Here is a 20966-nt window from a genome sequence, read left to right as displayed (position 1 = left end):
GGAGGTGGTGCATAGACCAACTTTAACAAGCTGAAATAGGAGAGAAATGATATGCTGTTATGTTGAATAATGAATCTGAAGTTGAAATATAGGTCAGTGGATGGTATTATTTATTTCTGTTGCTCAGTTCAGGGGCAAATCTAGTACTTTTTACTCCTACATTTATTTGATCACTACAGTTACTAGTTACTTTGCAGATTCTGATTAATAATACAAAACATAATCAACAAATAAACAATAACAACAATAATCCAATAACATAATGCAATATTTTACTTTGAAATAGTACTTGTAGACTACTGACCTGACTACTATAGTAACTTATTTTTGACAGTATGCTTAGCTTTAATTTAAGGCCATTTCCATCAGCATTGGATCATAGGATAGAATTCATGACAACAACCTATTAAATCATTAACATTAAGAGTAATCATTGTTTATACAGTCAAATCACTGATTGGTGACATACCAATACAATGAATTTTAAAAATAAGTAAAGGCTCATTTTTTCCTCTGAAATGTAGAGTGAAAAGTATGAAGTAGCATAAAATGTAAGTACTCAAATCAAGTATAAGTACTTCAAATTGTCCTCAAGCACAGTACAATACAGTACTCAGTCACTCTCCACCAGCCGACTGCAACGCGTCAGAGGACCGTTCGAGAAGTGCGCATGCGCTGGGAGCGAAGCGGAAGGACGCATCATGTCGATAGAAGACCCGTTTTTCGTTGTGAAAGGGTGAGAAATGAACAAATTAAGACCTAAAACTCAGTGTTAACTCAAGTTAATTCAAGCAGTTACACGTTCAAAGCTCAACTTGTTAGCGAGTTGGTGTTTCCCGTAAAGACAAAGTTACACTAGTGAAGTTAGCTCAACGGCTAGCTGTAGCTAACTATCCTTAATGCTAACACCAGCTGCGCATAGGTAGTCAGTGTGTTGATGTCTGCCCAAAACTGACGAGAGTCTGCGTTATGTCTGAGATTTGCTTTTGTGTCATGTGGCTGTCGGTGAAAACACCTGGGCAGATGTGGGGCTCTGCTGTTTGGCAGTTGGCAGGACGCTGCGAAGTCAGGGGAGGATGCGAGACGCAGCTCCTGGTGTTTGTTTTGGTGAAACGAGGGGCGTAGCTGCAGAGTCCAGCCTGAAAAACAGCGACCAGGAGTCTGAAGGGTGAAGTCAAGTAGTCAAACAGTTACAGTGCTGTTAATGTTTTTCACGTGTGTGTGTGTGTGTCTCCAGGGAGGTGCAGAAGGCCCTCTCTCGTGCTCGGGGCCTGTTTGATAGGTGGGAGGAACTGCTGCAGGATGGGACACAGGTGAGCAGACACTTCAAACACATCACTGCAGAAATCACTGTCCTGAAGCCACGAGCCCCTGAGGGTCATATGTAGGTGGATATTGTGACTGACTGACACACGCAGCACTTTGCAAAGGTTTTAGGCTCTAAAACTAAAATAATTCTTAAGACAAATTGCTGAAACAGAAAAAACCTCATCAAATCAACATTCGCTGTAACCACTGATTGACGTTAAAACAGCACCACTTCTCCTCGATACACTTCCTCACAGATTTTCAGGGTATTTGCCAGGTAGGTTTGTTTTTTAAATTATTTTTCTATTGTATTACTTCTTGATCCATTTAAAGCCTTCTATGAGACTCAGCTGCAAACAGAAATAATAAATCTGATAGGGCGAAATAGATAATACGGAAACAATTTACAATAGAAAATACATAAAATGTCGAACAGAGAAACATAACCAATCCAAATTACTAAAACAAAAAACAGAGAAGTTGGGGTTTACCTGCTTGATACTCGGAAGGGTTGTCTCCTCATATAATCCCAGACTGACTCCATGAGGATGAGATCAGGGCTCTGTGGGTTGGGTTGGGTGGGGTGGGGTGGGGGGGCAGACCAGACCAGACCATCTGTTGTTCTTCTTGACGCTGAAGAGAATGATTTATGACTCTGGGTGTATGTTTGGTGTCGTTGTCCTGCTGTAGAATGAATTTGGGACCAAATCGGACGCCTCCCTGATCGTATTTCATGATGGACAAGACTGTAAATATCTAAAGTGCCTTAAACTTTTGCACTGTATCTTAAATTTTGATAACAAAACAAAAAAAATGTCTGCAAATGAAAGAAACACAAGCAAAGAAGCAAATGCATTGAAATAAACATGCTGCACACATGAAGGAAAATTGTACACAACACCACAAAGGGTTCTGGGAGAAACTGTAAGTGACTTCGGTTGGTTTCTGCCATCGTAGGTCAGTCGGGACGAGCTGGACTGGAGTGCCAATGAGCTGAGGAACTGTCTAAGGGCCATAGACTGGGACCTGGAGGACCTCAGTGAAACCATCAGTATCCTTTCAAACAGGAAAAAAAAAAAAAATCTTTCCCTCATCCCTACAACCCGTCTCTTCACATGACCGCCGGTATTTTTAAAACAAACAGACGCTTTGTGTCACTCTCTCACTTCCTCCCTTTATTCCTCCGACTCGTTCAGAGGATAATCTCATGAAAAACCAGAAACATTTTACTGCCGTGATAATTAAGCAGAGATCAGAAATATAAAAAGACTCTTTCAGTAGTTTGGAAAATGTCACAAAAATAGATCAAAAATCTTGAGGCAGAGGAGGAAACACAACCTGCTTCTATTTAATAGACCAACTTCTCATTGGGCCTCGACTCACGACAACAGTCATGAGTCACAGCTCTGACAGTTGAGATTGCATGATAAGTGTGACAGCAGAGCCACTAACAGATGAAGTTATAACACTTTACCATTCACTGTGGGTCTTGTATTGCTTTGTGACACCTTGTTGAGGTGGATGTGTGTTAAGTTATGGAAGGAAGCCTACATTAAATCTGCTGTTTCCTTGTGACTTTAAATGCTAGCTGAAGAGAGGTCGTCCTATTACATTACAGGGATATTCATGGAGACTCTCACAGTCAACACGATTTAAACTTTCTGTACTTTTAAAAACCTTTTATCTTCTTAAATCTAATTGACTGTTGTTAATAAATGTATATAAACACGCAGCCCAAGGTGCTTCACATAGCAAGACAAAGAATAAAAAGTTAATAAATAGAAAAAGTCATTAAAATACAATGAGAGAAAATAAACACAAAGGATAAGAATAAATATGAAAACCAATGGTTAAAACTCAAACACTAAGTCTGTAATGTTACTCCAAATTAAAAGCCAGATTAAAAACATAGGTATTTAGTTTCCTGTTAAATAAGAAAACATGTTGTTTGGTCCGTTGGGTCCTTGACTGATTCAGGTATTGTGGAGTCGAACCCGGGGAAGTTCAGACTGGGAGACAATGAACTTCAAGAGAGGAGAGACTTTGTGGAGCGAACCAGGAAATCTGTCCAGGTAAATTTAACTTTATTTATTGATGTTTCTCTCCCTTGTTGGTTTTTTGTTGAGTTTTAAAACTCAAATAGATTTAAAAAAATCAGCTGACTAATTGTTTGGTGCTTATACGAGCGTCAGCTCTGCAGGGAACGTGCGTGTTTTCCTGTGAAAGGTGTCACCAGTGGTTACACAGAAAGAGTCAACTATACAAACACTGCCTGGGAGGCCTCTGTTGTAGTTTGAAAACTAAACAGCACAGATTGTTCAGGCAAAGTCAAACATCAGCTCCCAACACCTGCAGCACACAGTAATTGTGAATGTGTTTTTTACTTTTTGTCGTGAGGAGACGTGGAATCGATTATCTATCTTCACCTGTTAGCGTGTTTACTTTGCTCCCGACTCAGCTAAAGCTGAATCACTGTCCAGGCTGCAGGCTCGGCGGAAAATATGAGTCAGTTTCTAACACTTGTCTCGCAGGCAAAGGTACCGTCCTGAAAATAGACCTGAAAAGAATCGAGTCATCTGAGCCAAACGGCTTCGCTGAGAGGGAACAAAAGACTTTGTGACACTTTGATTCGCTGGCCGGCAGCTCTGATTATTGAAGCTGTCTGCGCTGAGCTTGGCTTTTAAAGAGGTTTTTGCAATGATTGAGACACATTGGGGAGCGAGAGGTGTAAATCATTTTCGTGTGCGTGTGTGTCTGTGTGTGTGTGCGTGTGTCTGTGTGTCTGTGTGTGTGTGTGTGTGTGTGTGTGTGTGTGTGTGTGTGTGTGAGCGCAGGAGATGAAGGATCAGTTGTCCAGCCCTTCTGCTGTGGCTCAGGCAGAGAAGAAGAACAGGCAGGTTGGTGGACATTAAAACACACACAACACGTACACTTCACTGGATACAGTGAGATACACGGCCTGAATTATGTCACCCTCAGGAATGCTGCACCATCCCTTGTACATCTCAAACCACCACTTTTCATAGCTACAGGCCTTGACATCATCATTAATATCCATGTTACTTAACCTGTGGTCATAGACACGTAAAACATCACAGCAATATCTCAACAGTAAAGAAGTTTGCTTTGGTGTTTTGGTGCTTAACAGTAAAAGTGTTCAGAAAGATAAAGCAAAAGCAAGTACTGCAAGTAGCTTGGAAACTTTTTTCAACAAAATATTTACAGTAAAAATTTTGGGGGAAAATATTATATAATACTAATATGTACAATATGAGTGGGGAGATGTGCAATAGTTGTAGTCTGAAAAACAAGAATATGCGTGAGATAATGCTGCATCAGTCAGCGTTTGTCTTGTTGTCTCGCTATTTTTTCCATTTTGTGTTAAACAGTAAGAACCTGGTTTACTGCTAACAGCGTTTTAGGAATTCCCCCGATCGTGTTGCTCACGCACACACAGCGAACTGTCAATTAAACACGTCATTACAGGTTGAATATTTTACTTTTTTTTTCCACCATCAACAACAGTTTTAGATCTCTCGTGGTCCCGTGAGGCGACGGTCTTAATTACATGCCAGACAAAAAAAAGTTGCATGGAGGAATACTGGCTGTTACTGGATCCTCACGACTAGAGCGGCAAAATGTACATTTAAACCTGAGGACGGCGCCGGAATCAGGCGGTTTATCATGTCCAGGTGTTGCTGTACTTTAGTTGTACTTGCAATATAACATGAACATGTAGAGTAAACTATCATTTCTATCATCCATGTTGTCAGGGTCTTTGAACTCATCTTTCACACTCCAGCTGATGTGTTAGCAGCTCACCGACACTTTTCTGCCGCCATTGTTTGATTTGTAAAATTTTGTAATTAACAGCAATTGCAGCACAGCTCCATCATAGGATATAACACACACACACACACACACTTTTTTCCTGCTAACCCCATGTATTGTGTATGTATGTATGTGTGTGTGTGTTTAGGCTCTGCTGGCTTCTACAGGCCAGGACAGGTCGACAGGTCTGGAGGCTCATCTGGTGTCCGCAAACTCCAGATACATCCAGGAGCAGCAGGAACAACAGCAGGTAGAGAGGGAGGGCGAATAAGAGAAAGAGAAAATGGGCTTTAACAAGAATTATAAAGGTAGAGGGGGAAAACGAAAAAGGAAGAAACAAAGAAAAGATGAGGACAAGGGAACAAGGGAGTGGAAAGAGGAGAGATCTTGTTTGTGGGTTTTATATTTTCTACTTTATTTTGCATTTTTAGTTTAAGAAATTTCAATTTGAGTAGAAAACCTAAAGTGAGAGCTGTAGCAGCAAATAAGTGATCGGGACAATGTTTGTAAGGAAATCTCCACCTCCTCCAGTATAGTCCTTATTGTCAAACATGAGCGCAGCGCAGGGTTCCTGTTACCGTGGGTACATAAGCTCTTCATCTGCATCACTAAGTATGACACTGCGATGAAGTGAAAGAGGATTAAATACAGGAGTAAGGTTTCAGTGTCAGAGTGTGAGCTGTTGGGTTTTTCTACTTCCTGTGGTGTTGACTGATGAAAGTTTTCATCACACATCCTGAGTCAGGTTGTGGTTTTCAGAGGAACTCAATCAAATATAAAGTGCTTGCTCACGTGGAGGAGAGGTGACGTCTCTGCTTTACGTTACTGTTTTTGTAGAACTTTGTGGCTTGATTTAATGTTTTATCTTGTTTTAATGGCACTTTTTTTTTTTTACACTGTGTCATAAATCCAATAATAATGGAAATAACCAGATTCAATTGTGTGTGTGTGTTTGTAGCTCATCATGCAGGAGCAGGATGAGCAGCTGGAGTTGGTGTCGGGCAGCATCAGAGTCCTGAAAGACATGTCGGGACGCATTGGAGACGAGCTGGATGAGCAAGCTGTGTGAGTGTACACGCACACACACGCACACACGCACACGCACGCACACGCACACGCACGCACACACACACACACCACACACACACACACACACACACCATTCCACCCACGTTTAGATCTTAAACTTCCCTTTCTACTATTAAAAAATGTCTTTTCCTCGATGTGCTGTAACTGATATTGATTTTAGTCATCAAGTCTAGTGAAGTCAAGTCAAATACGAGAACACGTAATAAAGACTCAGTGTGATTTAAAACGTCTTTTGATTTTACACAGTTGTTATTTCTCTGGTCAGGAATTCACAGACGCTCATTTCCTCCCAACTTCAAAACACCTCCGACTAGTTTCAGTACATTTCATATTGTAAATGTCAAGTTCAGGCAGGTTTTGTTGTCAGTTCCTCATAGAGCTGAAATAATCTCTCCCTTAATCGGTTTCCCAATGAAGAGAAAATGAATCAGCAACTATTTTTAGTTGTTGAAGTCATTTTTTCAAGAAAAGAAATGATGGTGAACATGACGATGTCACTGATTGTGACACTGTTTGATTTTAATCAATTTTTTGACCAAAAGGGGGAATCCATTACTCAAGAAAATAATCAGTAGTAAAAACCCCCAGTCACTTCCTGTCAAAGAAAAAGCTGTACGTCCACATGTCATCTTCAACAAGTTCTCAGGGGGTTATCAAGGCATTGTGGGAAATCTAGGAAATCATAGTGCGTCAGAATAACTTTACTAAGAAGAATTTTATTTTTAACTTTTATGCCTTTTACATGAAATATTCAGATCTTTTCTCCAGAGCACGACAGTAGAGACAGAACTGGTTTTAGCTGTTCATTTATTTAGGCAGATTGATTCCTATAAAAGTTTCCAGTCCAGGATCTGGACTTGTTTAGTCAACGGGAGGCTGAGGCCACGTCCCCGTCTTCAGGAGGAAGCAGGAGGATGTTTGATTGTTTTTACACAATCTTCAGTGAACAGTGGCCGAACACCCTCATGAAAACACACAGGGCTGAGCAGCGTACACACACACACACACACACACACACACGTCATCACTAAACAGTGAAGCACTCTCTCTAGGTCACAATGAAATTAATTTTTAAACGCTCTCACCTTCTTGGTGAGAACTCTCTCTCTTTTTAAAAGCTTTGAATTTTCCTCCAGCGTCATCCTCAGGACTAAGTTTTACATTTTTAGCCGCGCCACTACAACTGTGTGAATGTGCGTGGGATGTGATGAAACCTTTGGGGTACATTTGAGTTTGAGTTGTGAGTTGCTAATCTTGGCCACAAAACAAACAGTAGAAATACAGAGTGTGAGTAATCTGCAGTTACAGCAGAGTGAAATGAGAACTGGTGTTTTTTTGCCGTCGTTCAGGATGTTGGGGGATTTTGGAGACGAGATGGACCAGACGTCGTCCCGCATGGACTCGGTCCTGAAGAAGCTGGAGAAGGTGTCTCACATGACCAGCAGTAAGTTCACACACGGTTTTATTTTTGCAGTCACTGGTAATTATTTTGTAATTTACGCCTAATTATGTTTGTGGCAAAGACTGAGCGTCAGACTCGTGAGTAACTGGCTGCTTAAAACACAAAAACACTTCAGTCAGTATCTTGCCTGACTTGAAGCTCAGCTTGTGCTCAACAAAAAAAATGTTACACCTCATTGTGCAATATTACATTTCTAGCCAAAATACAACAACTGATCATTTCCACAGTCACTTTAGCTGAAACTGAAGTTCTTGTATTTCCATGTAGTTGTGCAATCTGCTCTTACGTTAACAGTTAAACAGACTGAGATCCATAATCTCTGTGTTATTGGTAAAAAGTCTGGTTGTGTCATTAATTCCCCACGTGTGTGTGTCCACATCACTGAGTTCAGGAAACCTTTAATTTGGCTTCACATTGTCCAACGTCTGAGGTTTTGTGATGTTTTAGTCCGTGCTCAAGTCCAAGAACCCGGCTACAGCGCGTTGATCCAGGAGAGCTTAACATTAAATAAAAGGGGGGGGGGGGGGTTGTTAAACTGTTGCCTGGATAGAAACGATAAAATAAACACGGTTTACTGATCGGTGGTAAATATTCTATATGCAGAGACTTACAGCTTGTGGCTGTGAACATGAACAACACTCAACATGATCACTAACCTCCCCCCCCCCCCCTCAGGTCGGAGGCAGTGGTGCGCCATCGGTGTGCTGGTCACCATCATGATCGTGGTCCTCATCCTCTTCTTCGCTCTCTGATGTCAGCGACATCCGACCTCTCCACTTCGCTCACCGACTCCTCCCTGTCCGGACGGTCGGTCGGTCGGTCGGATGGATGGATTGACAGATACAGGAAGAGGAGGGACGTGTCTCTCCTCTTCCTCCCCCTCCCTTCCGTCCCGTCTTTTCTTCACACTGGTGACCGGCAGAGAGAAGTTCAGCTACGACCCTCGTCTCTCTGCTTTTACTGAATCTAGTGAGGGGAAAAAAAAAAAAAAAAACAGCTGGGGACTGTCAGCAGCAGAGCTTAGCATGGGGGGGGGGGCAAGACCCCGCTGGTGTTATGGATTTGATATTGGTACATTTTGATTATTGTGGGAAATAACGGTACAGGACAGGAAGCTGCTGCTTTCAGGTTAAAAACACAAATCTGTGGCTTCAAATTAGTTTCATTGATAAATCAGTGAATGTCACTTTAGTAACGCCATTTCAACACTCTTCAAAACTCCAAGACACTCATTCCTCATTTTGAACAATGCTGTTCTCTGTAATGTACCACAAACTTGATCTACTCTGTTGGTAAAAGTTTTCCAGGAGACGGACTGTTTCTGTAAACAAAATGTCAATGAAAACAGCTAATGGGGCTTATTGATCTGAGCTGGCCGGTGAAACCTGACTCTTGGCAGGTTCACCAGCCAAGAAGTAGTTTTTAGAAGCTGCCAAATATCGATTTATTAACTGTTAAATCAGGAAACTTGAGTTGTTTGTGTTTTTAGCCGACAGCAGCAGCATGGGGGGGGGGGGGGGGGGGGGGTTTCAGTGTTGCCTTAAATATATTTTTCTACCGTTGTGAAATGCGCAGTATGTTTTATGTGCCTACGTGTGGATCAGTTTAGAGCCAATCACCGGTTAAATCAGGAAAGGGGCAGCAGTCTGCAGGTTTTCCCTCCACTCCGACACGACAGCAGCTGATTTCACTGACGAGCAAGTTCCAGCCAGAGAGGAAAAATGACTCACCTCTGAAATCAGCTGCTGTGGTGTGTGTGTGTGTCTGTGTGTGTCTGTGTGTACGGTCAAAACAAAAAACATGCAGACTGGCAGCCCCCAGCCGCTCCGACAGAAGCGGTTCATCTCCTGCTCTGATTGGGATCCGTCTCGCTGAAGGTGAAGTCAGGTCCGCAGCGACCGCCTGCAGGTGGTTAAGCACACGATTGGCTGAGGCTTTTGTTCTTCTCGCCGGGTGATGAGAGGCAACCTTGGCTCGGAGCGAATGGGTTCGCCTGGTTTATTGAAAAGCTTTTAGCCAATGAGGGGGAACAGTTGCTGGGCAGGATGTCGCCGCACGCAGCCCAGATTCAGGCCTACAGCTCCCTCTGCTGGAGGCTGCTGGCCATGGTGTTTCTTTGTGTCCTGTCGGGCAACGGTACCCACATGAGGGTGTGATGCAGTGACGTATAAACATAAACTATGATGCTTTAATTTGAATTTTTGTGTAAATGAACATAACTCCTGTACAAAAAGCTTTTATTTTTATCCTCATTTATATTTTTGCTTTCATCTCCCAATTGAAAACAGAAAAAATTCAGAACGTCTGAGTTTTACATTTATATTTCCCCCTCACGCTTGTTTTTACCAAAGAGGTCAGAGGTCAGACGCCCTTTGCTTGAAGGAAGCTCCCTCACTGCCAGAGCCCTTCTTTTTAATTTTATTCCTCTCAGCAGTTCTTGTGTGCTTTTTTAAATGTGCTTTACATATTCAAGCGCTCATTCCCTAAATGCTTCAGTGTGGAAAATTAACGCAGTACTTGGGAAAATGGCTGCGAGCATGAATGAAGCGCTGGTGTGTTTTCAGCCCTAGTCGTGAGTCACGGTCAGACCTCTGCACACAGAGCAGAGGTAAAGAGAACTGATGTAAAGGCATTTACTACATCTCCTCTTTTTGTTGTTTAACCTTGTGCTTTTCTATGGAAACATCCCTGCATCTGATTTTACAGCAAATCTCATCTGTACGGGAGAGTTTCACTGTCTGTCTTTTTTTGGCTCGCTTCCAGATGTGGATCCTTAAAAAAAAAAAAGGACTAATTTGTGGCTTCTTAATAGTTTAGTTTATCCACAATACAGCTGCATATTATCACTGCATCCAGACATGGATTTTCCAATATCACAAACATTATGTTACTGTGTCATCTTACAAACTAAAGTTTAAATCCTGATTCAGCAGCTAAAAACAGATTTGTGTTCTGTGACAGTTCGTCTAAACATTTACTCTTCTGCAAGTTTAAAGCACATAACTTGTAAGTTTTGAAAACCAAAAGATTTCAATTCTTTTTGCACCTGTACACTTTAAACTGATCTGATCCAACTGTTCATTGACTTTTAAGAAGCTTGTAATGTTCAGGTTTGGTTGACACAGTGATGAAGGTGTTAATTCAGGTCTGTGTTTTAGCACTGAGCTCATAGGTAGTGATGGTGTTGAGGGAAGAAACTATGAGCTCAGTAATAAACATAACAACATGTTTTGTATTGCAATAGACTGCGCAGGTGTACCTAATAAAGTGGCCACTAAGTGGACTCCTCAGATAATCATGTGACTTCGCCTGACACGTAAAAGCTTTCATTGCTTATCGTGTTTGAAGGAGATCAAACAAAACACTTAAGGTGGTATTTAAGGTGGATTTGGGGAACTGACCTCTGACTGGTTAAAAACTGCTAATGAAACAAAACAAAACAAAAAAATTCTCCCTTAATTAAAGTGCCAATGATCAGGATTTTGATTATTTGAAATGACTGATGACTTGAATGACTTGTTTTACTCTGAAAGTCTCTTGTTGGTGAAACACAGGTGGATTATGGGGGATCTGAATGTGCTAAATGTTACAGTACCGGCTGCCATTGTGCTCTTTAACGCCAAACAGCACATGTATCTAATAATTCACTGCCTTCAGTAAAGAAAAAAAGAGCAGTGGCAGCTGAACCTGTATTTTCTTTGATTTATTCATTTGTTTTATTTTAAGAATTTCCTCTCACATACACTACATGAAGAGTTGATGTTATTTGGCAGCTGTTGCTGCTATTGGACAAAAACACAAACATCTGCAAAGTGAATCACACATGATTGTTTTGTTACTGCCACTTGGAGATTTCTGAGATGATTCAGAGAGGTTTTAAGTTTGATTAAACTTGTTCAACATGAAGTGTCTAAATGGCGTTGGTGTATCTTTATTTATTTATTTTTTCACATGTTATTCTGAATTGCTCTGCTCTTTTTAAAACGAATCTAAAACACTCGCACGGCCTCGTCGTGTCTCCGTATGTTTGAATGACTACAGTAGTTTCTGTCTGCAGGGATTTCTATTTTAGATAAAAAGCCTTGCTCCACCAAATTGCAGATGTTACAGGAGTATAGTTTTAATTGAAAGGCGCTCTTCAAAATGGAAACATCATCACGTCCTATTCTGAGCGCAGCAGAACCATCATGTGAAATTACATTTTACTTTAGCCGTAATGAGCAGAGCGCCGGGTCCCCGACGGCTCCATGAACTACACGCAGCTCTGAAAATAACCAGGCGGCAGTCAGGAGACCGACACATTCAGACATGTAACAGATGTCCTGTGAAAGTCTGTCGCACTCACATCAGCTGGTCACTGACGACATTATTTATAAACTATTCTCAAACCTGTTTGACTTGAAACAACGATTATGTCGTTTCATTTTCAAATTAAAACGCTGCGGGATGAAATGATTAGTTAATTAGACTGATGGGAAACTAATTGCAGACTATTTTGATAACCAATTAAACATGAGAGTTATTTATCAAGTGGAAACGGTGTCAAATATGAAGATTTATTGCGTTTCTCAGTTTTATATCCTTATAAATTTCATATTAGGTTTTGGACCTTTAGTTGGACAGAACACACAATTTGAAGAGGGGTTTGGGTTTTATGAAACTGTGATGGACTGTGAAGGCAAGTGAAAACATTTTTATTTCGCCAGGATCATATGGTTCCTTCCCTTTTTTCTTTCCTTCTTTCCAGAAAAAAAAAACATTTTCGCTTGCCTCTTGGGAGTTGTTTACACAGATGAACAAAAAAATAAACCAACTGAAAAATGATCTTGCCAAAGTCTCTCAGGGCTTCTGTAATTTTGTGTTTCATAGACTAAAACATTTATTGAAATACAATCAGATTATTTAGTAATAAAAATATTTACTAACTGCAGTCCTGTTACACCGTAAGGTCTCATTTCAAAAGAGTAATATGCCGAATTTAAATATCAGCCACTGGCTCGTTATGAAAGCTTCTTCGCTCTGCTCTCAGGATGTGATTTCCACCAACATACAATCAACAAGCATACAGCAGTGACAGGATAAAGTGGAGGTGCAGTTCCATGACAACACTGAATAAAAGCTCGACTCCCTCGTGTTTGTGTGTGCGAGGGCTGATGCGGCCTCTTACCTGTGCAGGTCGGCCTCCGGTGCAGCTGCAGCTGCTCCCATCTCAGGGGTTTTGTCACGCAGCGCCACCTTAACTAACACCGAGTTCCTGAAATGTTGTTGAATGATCATGTGACTGTGGTGGGTTCTCAAATCTCAGACACTTAAGTTTCTTTCATGTTGATAGAAAAAACAAATTGAAGACTTACCAGGCTGTCTCTGGTCTTCACATTTGTAAACTGGAAAAGAAACATAATTCCTGGAGGTGAGAAATGGGAAGTAAAATATAACGTCATGTAAACTTTGGCTGAATGATTTCATACGTACCCGAACAAGTTGGAGATGAGTCTTGATTGGATGTTTCAGGACTTCAATCTGCGGAAACTGCAAACATGAAAAACCACCAGCTGTTCAACTTGTGACTGAAGTAAAACAATCCTGCTCTTACAAATGAAAAGCTGAATCCATAATCAGCACACCACGACTTAATCCAGTACACACCTACAGCTTCTCTTGGTCCAGTGTCACCATGATATCAAACACGACACGACACATACACATAAATTACACATAAACAGGAAGTACATCATACCTGACCAGGAGACGAGTTGTGGCAAAACTCACGGGATGGTAACGCTGGTCTGTCATTCCACCACTTTGATCCAGACTGAAGCATTTAAACAGCTGCTGGGATTTGTAGTTCTTGACTTTTATCATCCCAACTTTATCTGTAGTTCCACCATGAAGTTTACATTTGTGGGTTTTAGTGAAATCTCTCAACAACTACTGGATGGATTCCATTAAATCTGGTCCTCCCCCTCAGGATGAACTGCAGCTCCATCATCAGGTCAAAATTTCAATTTGCCCAATACATGCTAACGTGCTAATCCGAGATGATAACCACGAACCAAGATTATACACATTTAACATCACGGCGTTAGCATAAAGGCATTAGCATTTAGCTCAAAAGCACTGTAAATAAAGGTGGACGTAGCCTTCGTAACGTCACCCACAGATTTTGACTGAGATGCCGTTGCCATCTTGGCAGTGCTTGACTCCGCCCCTAACTCCCAGCTAATCCAAAATTGGTCCCCCTCAATTATACATAACTTTTAGCCTTCATAAAATTTAAACACCCTCCGTAGAGGTGTCATGAAGGAGATAATTAGCTATAGACCAAAACCAGCCGGTAAACCAGGCTGTAAACATGTTTATTTCTGCTGTAAAGTTGGATATTTTAACATGGGAGTCTATGGGGATTGTCTCACTGTTAGAGCCCGACTCTAGTGGTCATTAGAGGAACTGCAGCTTTTGTGTTGGCTTGATTTTTCAGCCTCTGAGGTTGACGCTTGGCCTAAATAAAGCCTCCCGGGGCAGCTAGCACGTGGATGTGGTCCTCACCTAATGTGGAGGTTTTTAAAGCAGCCGACTCATCAGCATCTTAGGAAATGAAGGGAGATTTATCCGTCTAATGGCAAACATTCAGGAAAACAAATTAAATGGAACAAAATATCGGCTAAACTACGACGCTGTCAAGCTTCGTATCTTGGGTAAAGATGTCAGGAAAAGGTAAATAAAGAGCCAACACAGCCGTAAGGTCAGTCCTGTTTGTTACAAACCTTTTATTAAGATATTCAGATTTTTTCCTCATTTTAATCAGTCTGGTTTCTTTTTCTCTTTACAGTAGTTAATGTGCAATTATCTTTATTACTGGGTCACAGTTAGGAATTCACAAAGTTATTGGCACTTGGAACACATGGGGGAAAACACTGGCATGTACACGGGGCGGGGTGGGGCGGGGCCGGGAGGGGGGGCAGAGTGGGGTGGCGCGAAGGGTCATCAGGGTCATGTATTGGATGGTTGGGGGCAGGGCGGGGTAACACAGCAGGGCTGGGGTAAAGGTCTGGGGCGCATGTTTTTGTTCGTGTGTGTGTGTGTGCGTGTGTGTGTGTGTGTGTGTGTGTGTGTGTGTGGTGGGGTGAGGTTGGGTATTTTTCTTTGACATCAGTAGACGCTACTGCATTGTTTTAATCTGTTATTTTTTTTTAATCCGTTTTTTTCCTTTACTTCCAAAAGCTGTTATTTAACTTTTTCATTTTTCTGAGATATGAAGAATAATAAAGAATAATACCTCATGCTGCGAGTGCACATCTAACAATCAAACTTCCATAGTGCTTCTATGTCATAATGTACAGTTTATATATTTATATATTTATAGTGGAAAATAACAAGAAAAAGAAGAGTTCTGCAGAGTATTCTCACCCAACACCACCAGAGACAAGGAATAAAAAATAGTCATTCACGGTTGCTATGATCATATATGTAAGCCCTGCCCCCCCACCCCCGTACTGTAGTATGATTCTGAGGTAAGACTGTGTTGACATGGACTCTCGGCTTGTGTCCCGTTTTCTGTAAAAACCCTGCACTGTATGCATTCAAATGGTCCGAGAGCGCTCTGCTGAGGCTCCCGGGTTTGTTCCTGAAAAACAAAAAAAAGTATGTACCTGCTTTGTAACGGCAGCCACAGCAGTTCAGAAGCTGCTCGCAGCGCTGAGATATCTGTAGGGATTAAGGTCTGCTATGGCTGAGAGCTCCCGAGGTAAACTGGTACTTTTTTTTTTTTTTTTTTTTATATCTTTTCTTTTTTTTTTTTTTTAAAACTGCATCAGTGACACGAAGACGCGCATTCCTGCAACACATCCTGAGAGCGTGCAGGTGTGTGCGCGAGCTTCTGCATCTCAGAGGTTTGCCCGTTTTGTATTCATGTATACATATACATTATATATATATAAATATATATATATATATATGTGTGTGAGAGAGTGTGTGTTGTCTCTGGTGTGTGGGGATTTGGGAAAGAGCGGAGTAAATGTTTCTGGATAGAAGACTACAGACCTGCACACAGCAGGATAAAGAGACGCGGAGCTTGAGGAGCGGGGTGGGGGGGGGGGGGGGAGTTGGGCGAGGGGGTTGATGAGGTCAAGCCGCAGCGCCGAGGAAGAAGAGGAGGAGGAAGAGGAAGAAGGTGGCTGGGCGGAGAGGAAGGGATGGAGAGGGAGAGATAAACGATGAGGATTCACCTCAGGATCACAATCTTGATTCCAAAGAGTCTCGCATCCACTTCCCTCGTTCTGGTGTTCTCAAGTTTAGCCAGTTTTTATACACATAACGACACGACTCCCGACATTCCTCCAGGTTTTCAGCAGGGTCCCTACACAGGAAAGATCCACCCTCTTACAAAGTTACACTGGTGTGAAAGTGTTGAAACTTATTTCCTACACTTTCCAGAATGCACTGGCCTTCCATAACCTGTATTATGTCCGCTTCGTATTCTGATTTTGCGAGACTACAGTTCATATAAAATGGTAGATTTTGAGAGAAGCCTTTGCTTTTCGTCCGTTATTGTATAAATTTGAGACACATCACTCGTACCCAAGTTTCCTTCAGCTCTACATAGCATTTTAGCATCTTTCAGCTCATTGCTTTGGTTTAAAGTTTCAGTCTCTCTGATCAAACCTGTTTCCAGCAGCTGAAAGTAGCTGTTTAAAAGATAAAAAAAAAAAGCCCAGATGAAAACCATCTGACCAGGACCAAACAGCTGCTGAACCAACAGATATTTCCCACTGGAGTTGGTGGAGACCACAACGGAGCTAAAAGGAGAGGAAACGTTGGATTTACATTCATCAGGAGGCCAGAAACATGATGCCATATAAATGCTTATGTTGTTAGCTGGATATGTAAATAGGCAACAGTTTGCTGACAAGTCCGTCATGACGACTTAATAAGGTGGTAATGTGTCAGTGTTGTGGCTACCACTTGTTGCACTGCCACCTAGTGTCCAAAATATACAATGCAACAGCTTTAAGGGAGAGACACCAGTGATTTTTAACACTAATATAATAATAAAAGTGTTTGAGGGCGGATCTTTCCTTTAACACTTTGACTGGATTCAAATATTTGTTAAGAAAAACAAAACAAAAAAAGAAAAGGACATGTGTCATACATTTCTCCATGCAATAAATATGACAGTTAAAGTCAAACACCACAAGCATTTTGACGGAACTGACAGTGGAAAGGACAAAGTCGTCCATCTTCGCTTCCTTCATCGATTCTGAAATCATAGACGAAACATCTGCCTGATGATCATCGGTCAAAAGAGGTTTCTAAAGAGAATTTATCAATAATCTTTCAATAATCTGTTGTGTGAGTGTTTGGGTCGACGCTGAACCAGTGAACCATCAAATGCTTGCTGTGTGAATGATCACATTTCACTTCCTGCCAATTTCCAGATTTGTGTAGGAACCCTGTTTGAATCAGCTCCAACTTTCATACTTTTAACCGATACTCCCCCCCCCCCACCCCGCACCCCCCCTTTAACTCCTCCTCTCACAGCCCGCACATAGGCGAGTTTGCACAGTCTACGCTCCCGCTTCCCGACTGGGGGGAGACAGGTCGATGGGCACATTACCATCATCATCATCATCATCATTTTTTACAGTAAACAACAAATGTCATAAAGAGAGAGAAGAGAAAACAAACGTACAAAATAAAAAAAGGGAATAATAGTACAAAATAATAAAAACAACAAAAATAAGGAACTTACAAAAAGAACCCTCACATTACATCTCGATTTCCAACCCCCCAAAAAAACAGTCCCACTTCTGACACCAGCATCCAACCCACAGACAGGAAGTGACATAGTGAGTGTGCTTGGAAAGGTGCAGAGGGCTTTGGCTCTCCGGGGACAGTTGAGCGCTCGCCCAAAGGTGCTTTTTTTTTTAAAAAGATTATTCCACTCTCTCCTTGTCACTTTTGTTCCTCTCTGTGGATCGGTGGCCGAGGCGGAGACCAGGAGTGAAAAGCAGACGGACAAACGTGTGGACGGACGAGTCGAAGCTCAAACGGCTCTTTTCTTTTGGAAGTCACGCCAGCAACTTTCAATCTGCTGACAACTTTATTTGGCATCTTGGCCCACGAGCGGTGGACGTTTTGGTGGCTTTGTCTTGTGTCTGATTTGTAAAATGAGCAGCAGGAGCCTCCGGCGGTCTGCTGTTAAGGTGCTTGGATGAATACAGTGATCGAGACTATTTCTTTACCATCGTAGCTTGTGTAGGATCACTGCTTCTTGGGATCCCGCCCTATGGTGGCACTGGCAGTTACTGCAGCTGCTGAGCCCCCCCCCTCTCTGAGTTGCAGTAGCTGACTTTAGCCACCAGGTGGCGTCTAAAGAAAAAAAAAGACATTCAAGCAGCAGTAGCTTATTCTTTGTGGAAAAGCTGGTCCAGGAACCAGGTCAAGTAAACTTACTTTGGGTAGATTTCTAATGGAAGTTTTTGCAAACTTAGTTAAGAAATGTCTTTGAATTGTCACAAGACAATAGAGAAAGATTTTTCCATGAAGATTTGTTTTATTTTTTTAAACAGACATTCAGAGTTGTAGCCTTTAAATGAAGTGAGCCCGAAAGCAAACCTCAACTGTCCATCCGTTTATCAGTCGGTCTGTCCGTCTGCTTTCTGCAGTCCCTGATCCTGCCCCGACCACAGCTGCAGCACAGTAAAAACCAAACATCTGGTCCAGCATTAAAACCCCAACCCTCACCCCTCCCACCTGCAGCACCTCAGTCATACAACAATCGCAATGCAAAAATATGTGGTTCTCTTTCTCTAAACTATTTTACAGCTAACCATGTCTCCACTTTTCTCTTTTTTGTAAATTTTTTTTTTTACACAACTTGGCAACTCTACATACAGGTGTTAATGTTGAATTATTAATAGCATCTCCTTTAAAATAATTTTCAAGAACTACAGTACACTAGTTCAAATGTAGAAAACAAAAAACAACACAATAGCAACAGAAAATTAACCTGTAAAAACAAAAAGAAAAAAAAAAATTCTTAAAATGTGTACAAAGCTCTTCTAAAAGTGCGACCAAACTCGTATCGCTTTAAAAACACGTCTTCTCTGGCCCCGCTCAACCTTTAGTCAGATATCTGTGCTCAGACGTAGCTGCCCTACAGAGGCAAAAAGCTGCAACCTGTGGTGACTTATAAAAAGGTTAAAGGTGCTATATGTGGTATTTTAGTTACAACATTCAAATGTTAACTCAAATTATCAACAGAATGTGAAGAATTTACATTTTTAATGTAAAGTCAAAGACGTCTCTGTATGGTGTCGCAGAGATATCTACCCAAGTTAGCGTGCTAACCAGCTAGCCAAAGCCTGTCCTAGCTCGTAATACCGCTTTGTGCCTCAAGAGGCAATAGTGAGTCACTGAGTCACCAGAGTTAAAGTTGGTGTTGCTCTTTGGAGACAGCTCTTGGTGAGTAGAGGAATGAAGTTTGATGTTGAACTCACAATGTTTCTTCTAGCCTGGTAAGTAAACACACATGCTAATGTTAGCTATGTAGCAATAGCAATTTCTTGCATATAGCACCTTTAAAAAAAAAAAAAAAAAAGGTCACAGGTAAGTTTAATTTTCAAAAAAAAAAAAAGATTATTGTTGAGTTTCATGCAGATTTTGCTCTTTGCAGGGCAGAGGAGTGTTCAAAACTTCTTTATGAAAATGTCTCTCTCTCTCCTTTCTCCTCTCAGTAGCACTCCGCCACTGGCTTGTAACATTTCCTCCAAAAATTAAAAAAATAAAAGTAAAAAAAAATCAAAGAGGAAACAAGACCAGCACAGACAGATATTAAAGAAAACATCCCTTTCTCTGTGCTCGTTGGAAGTACTCATTTGAATTTCTCTAAAAATGTATCTTCAAATCCCTGGATGTGACACCCAGTTGGAAGCCCTGTGCACCCAGCCAAGCCGACACCCCTGGGAGAACAGGCCAAGCACCTACAGACAGACAGCGGGTAACAAGCGTGTTGGATCTGCCTCAACCCTGCATTATCACAACTTCTACATTCTTGCACAGTGACAAAAATTATTTTTCAAAAAATTACAAAACTTTCAACCGCCATCTTGATTTCCTGCCCATATTAGAAGGTTAAAGCCACATGCGGACTTTTTGTGAAAACACTGGGGTCTAATTCTACCGATACAGTGGTTCCCTACCTGTGGCTTCCCCACCTGGGAGTACGAGAGGAAACTAAGAGGTCATTACGCGATAAAACTCAACTCTGAGCCAAAGAAACATTTTTGCTTTTGTTATTGTTTGGTTTATAAAACATTAGATAACTGCATAAAATGTCCACTACAGGGAGTGAGCACAAGGGGATATCTGCAAATTACTTAACAGTTAATTCATTTATCATAGCAGACTAAGAAAACAAGCAAATATTTACATTTGAAAGCACAAACGAAACTAGAGCTGGTGTTTTTGATTAAAAACTAATCCTTTTTTTTTTTTACCAATTAATCAATTATTATTATTATTAACCAGCTAGTTTTAAGTCACGTGGCTTCTTTAAATTCCTAAAATAAATGAAGGGAACGACTGAACATCCAACTTCTGATGGATTGCATTTACACATGATTTAGCATTGAGTAAGGCGTCACAAGCACAACAGTCTGGGAACCACTGTATTACTGCACATGATGCATATCCACTCTACTCTTTAATATCAGGCTCCTGCTCATTCACAAAGATCATTGTTCTTCCGGATCTCTAATTGACGACTACGGATGAAGATTTGCCCGGCGTTCGACCTAACACACACACCGACAGCGGCTGGGCAAACTGACTGAACTCCGAGGACAAATCACCTCTACAGGTTCCAGCAAAATTGTCTTCACATTATCACATCGCAGTGCTTCAAAGGAAAGCGGGGTAAACAAAACAAAAAAAAAAACGTTCAGCCAAATGTGTTTCTGGACATAAAAGATATTTTTCCACACTCTTACAGATTTTTTTTTTTAGTGCAATTTCAACTTTGTGGAAAAAAGAAATGGTTTGGAAGCTTTATTCTTTATCAGGATCTTCGTTAGCGTCCACTGAGCGGCCGCTCGTCTTGGGTCGTTTTAAGGGACAAAAGGCAAATCTAGCGTCTGTTCGTTCAGCCTCCAGCCCCACACCTCTGCAAAACGCCACGCTACAAAAACAAACAAGCGACCAGGTATTTATCTTGGTGGCACTGGGCCAGAGAGAGACGATCACCTCCTCCTTCTCCTCCTCTCTGTCATTAGTCTCC

General features: G+C 41.5%; 2 protein-coding genes across 2 annotated transcripts in view; one reads left to right on the top strand and one right to left on the bottom strand.

Moving 5' to 3' along the window:
* Positions 1-664: 664 nt before the first annotated feature.
* On the top strand, positions 665-11596 carry LOC130166339 (syntaxin-10). The gene is made up of 9 exons (XM_056371890.1): positions 665-736; positions 1238-1313; positions 2266-2359; positions 3286-3380; positions 4143-4205; positions 5288-5389; positions 6098-6204; positions 7578-7672; positions 8366-11596. Exons 1-9 carry the CDS (start codon positions 702-704, stop codon positions 8440-8442), a joined length of 744 nt encoding a protein of 247 aa, XP_056227865.1. The 5' UTR covers positions 665-701; the 3' UTR covers positions 8443-11596.
* Positions 11597-14428: 2832 nt separating this feature from the next.
* Positions 14429-20966, bottom strand: part of nacc1b (nucleus accumbens associated 1, BEN and BTB (POZ) domain containing b) — a 27858-nt gene continuing 21320 nt past the window's right edge. Inside the window, exon 8 of the mRNA XM_056371592.1 lies at positions 14429-20966. This exon is cut by the window's right edge and continues 6627 nt beyond it. The gene's annotated coding sequence lies outside the window, so the exon portion shown is untranslated.

Source organism: Seriola aureovittata, chromosome 3 (assembly GCF_021018895.1).
Source record: "Seriola aureovittata isolate HTS-2021-v1 ecotype China chromosome 3, ASM2101889v1, whole genome shotgun sequence".
NCBI lineage: Eukaryota > Metazoa > Chordata > Actinopteri > Carangiformes > Carangidae > Seriola > Seriola aureovittata.
The sequence above is the reverse complement of the archived record's forward strand: the minus strand, read 5'-3'. Positions and strand labels throughout refer to the sequence as shown.

What these genes read in the sequence shown, in the direction of transcription:
- LOC130166339 (XM_056371890.1), top strand. Translation starts at nt 702, where the DNA reads ATGTCGATAGAAGACCCGTTTTTCGTTGTGAAAGG. An exon ending in CCGTTTTTCGTTGTGAAAGG is followed by an intron (nt 737 to 1,237) that starts GTGAGAAATGAA and finishes GTGTGTCTCCAG; the next exon opens with GGAGGTGCAGAAGGCCCTCT. An exon ending in CAGAGAAGAAGAACAGGCAG is followed by an intron (nt 4,206 to 5,287) that starts GTTGGTGGACAT and finishes GTGTGTGTTTAG; the next exon opens with GCTCTGCTGGCTTCTACAGG.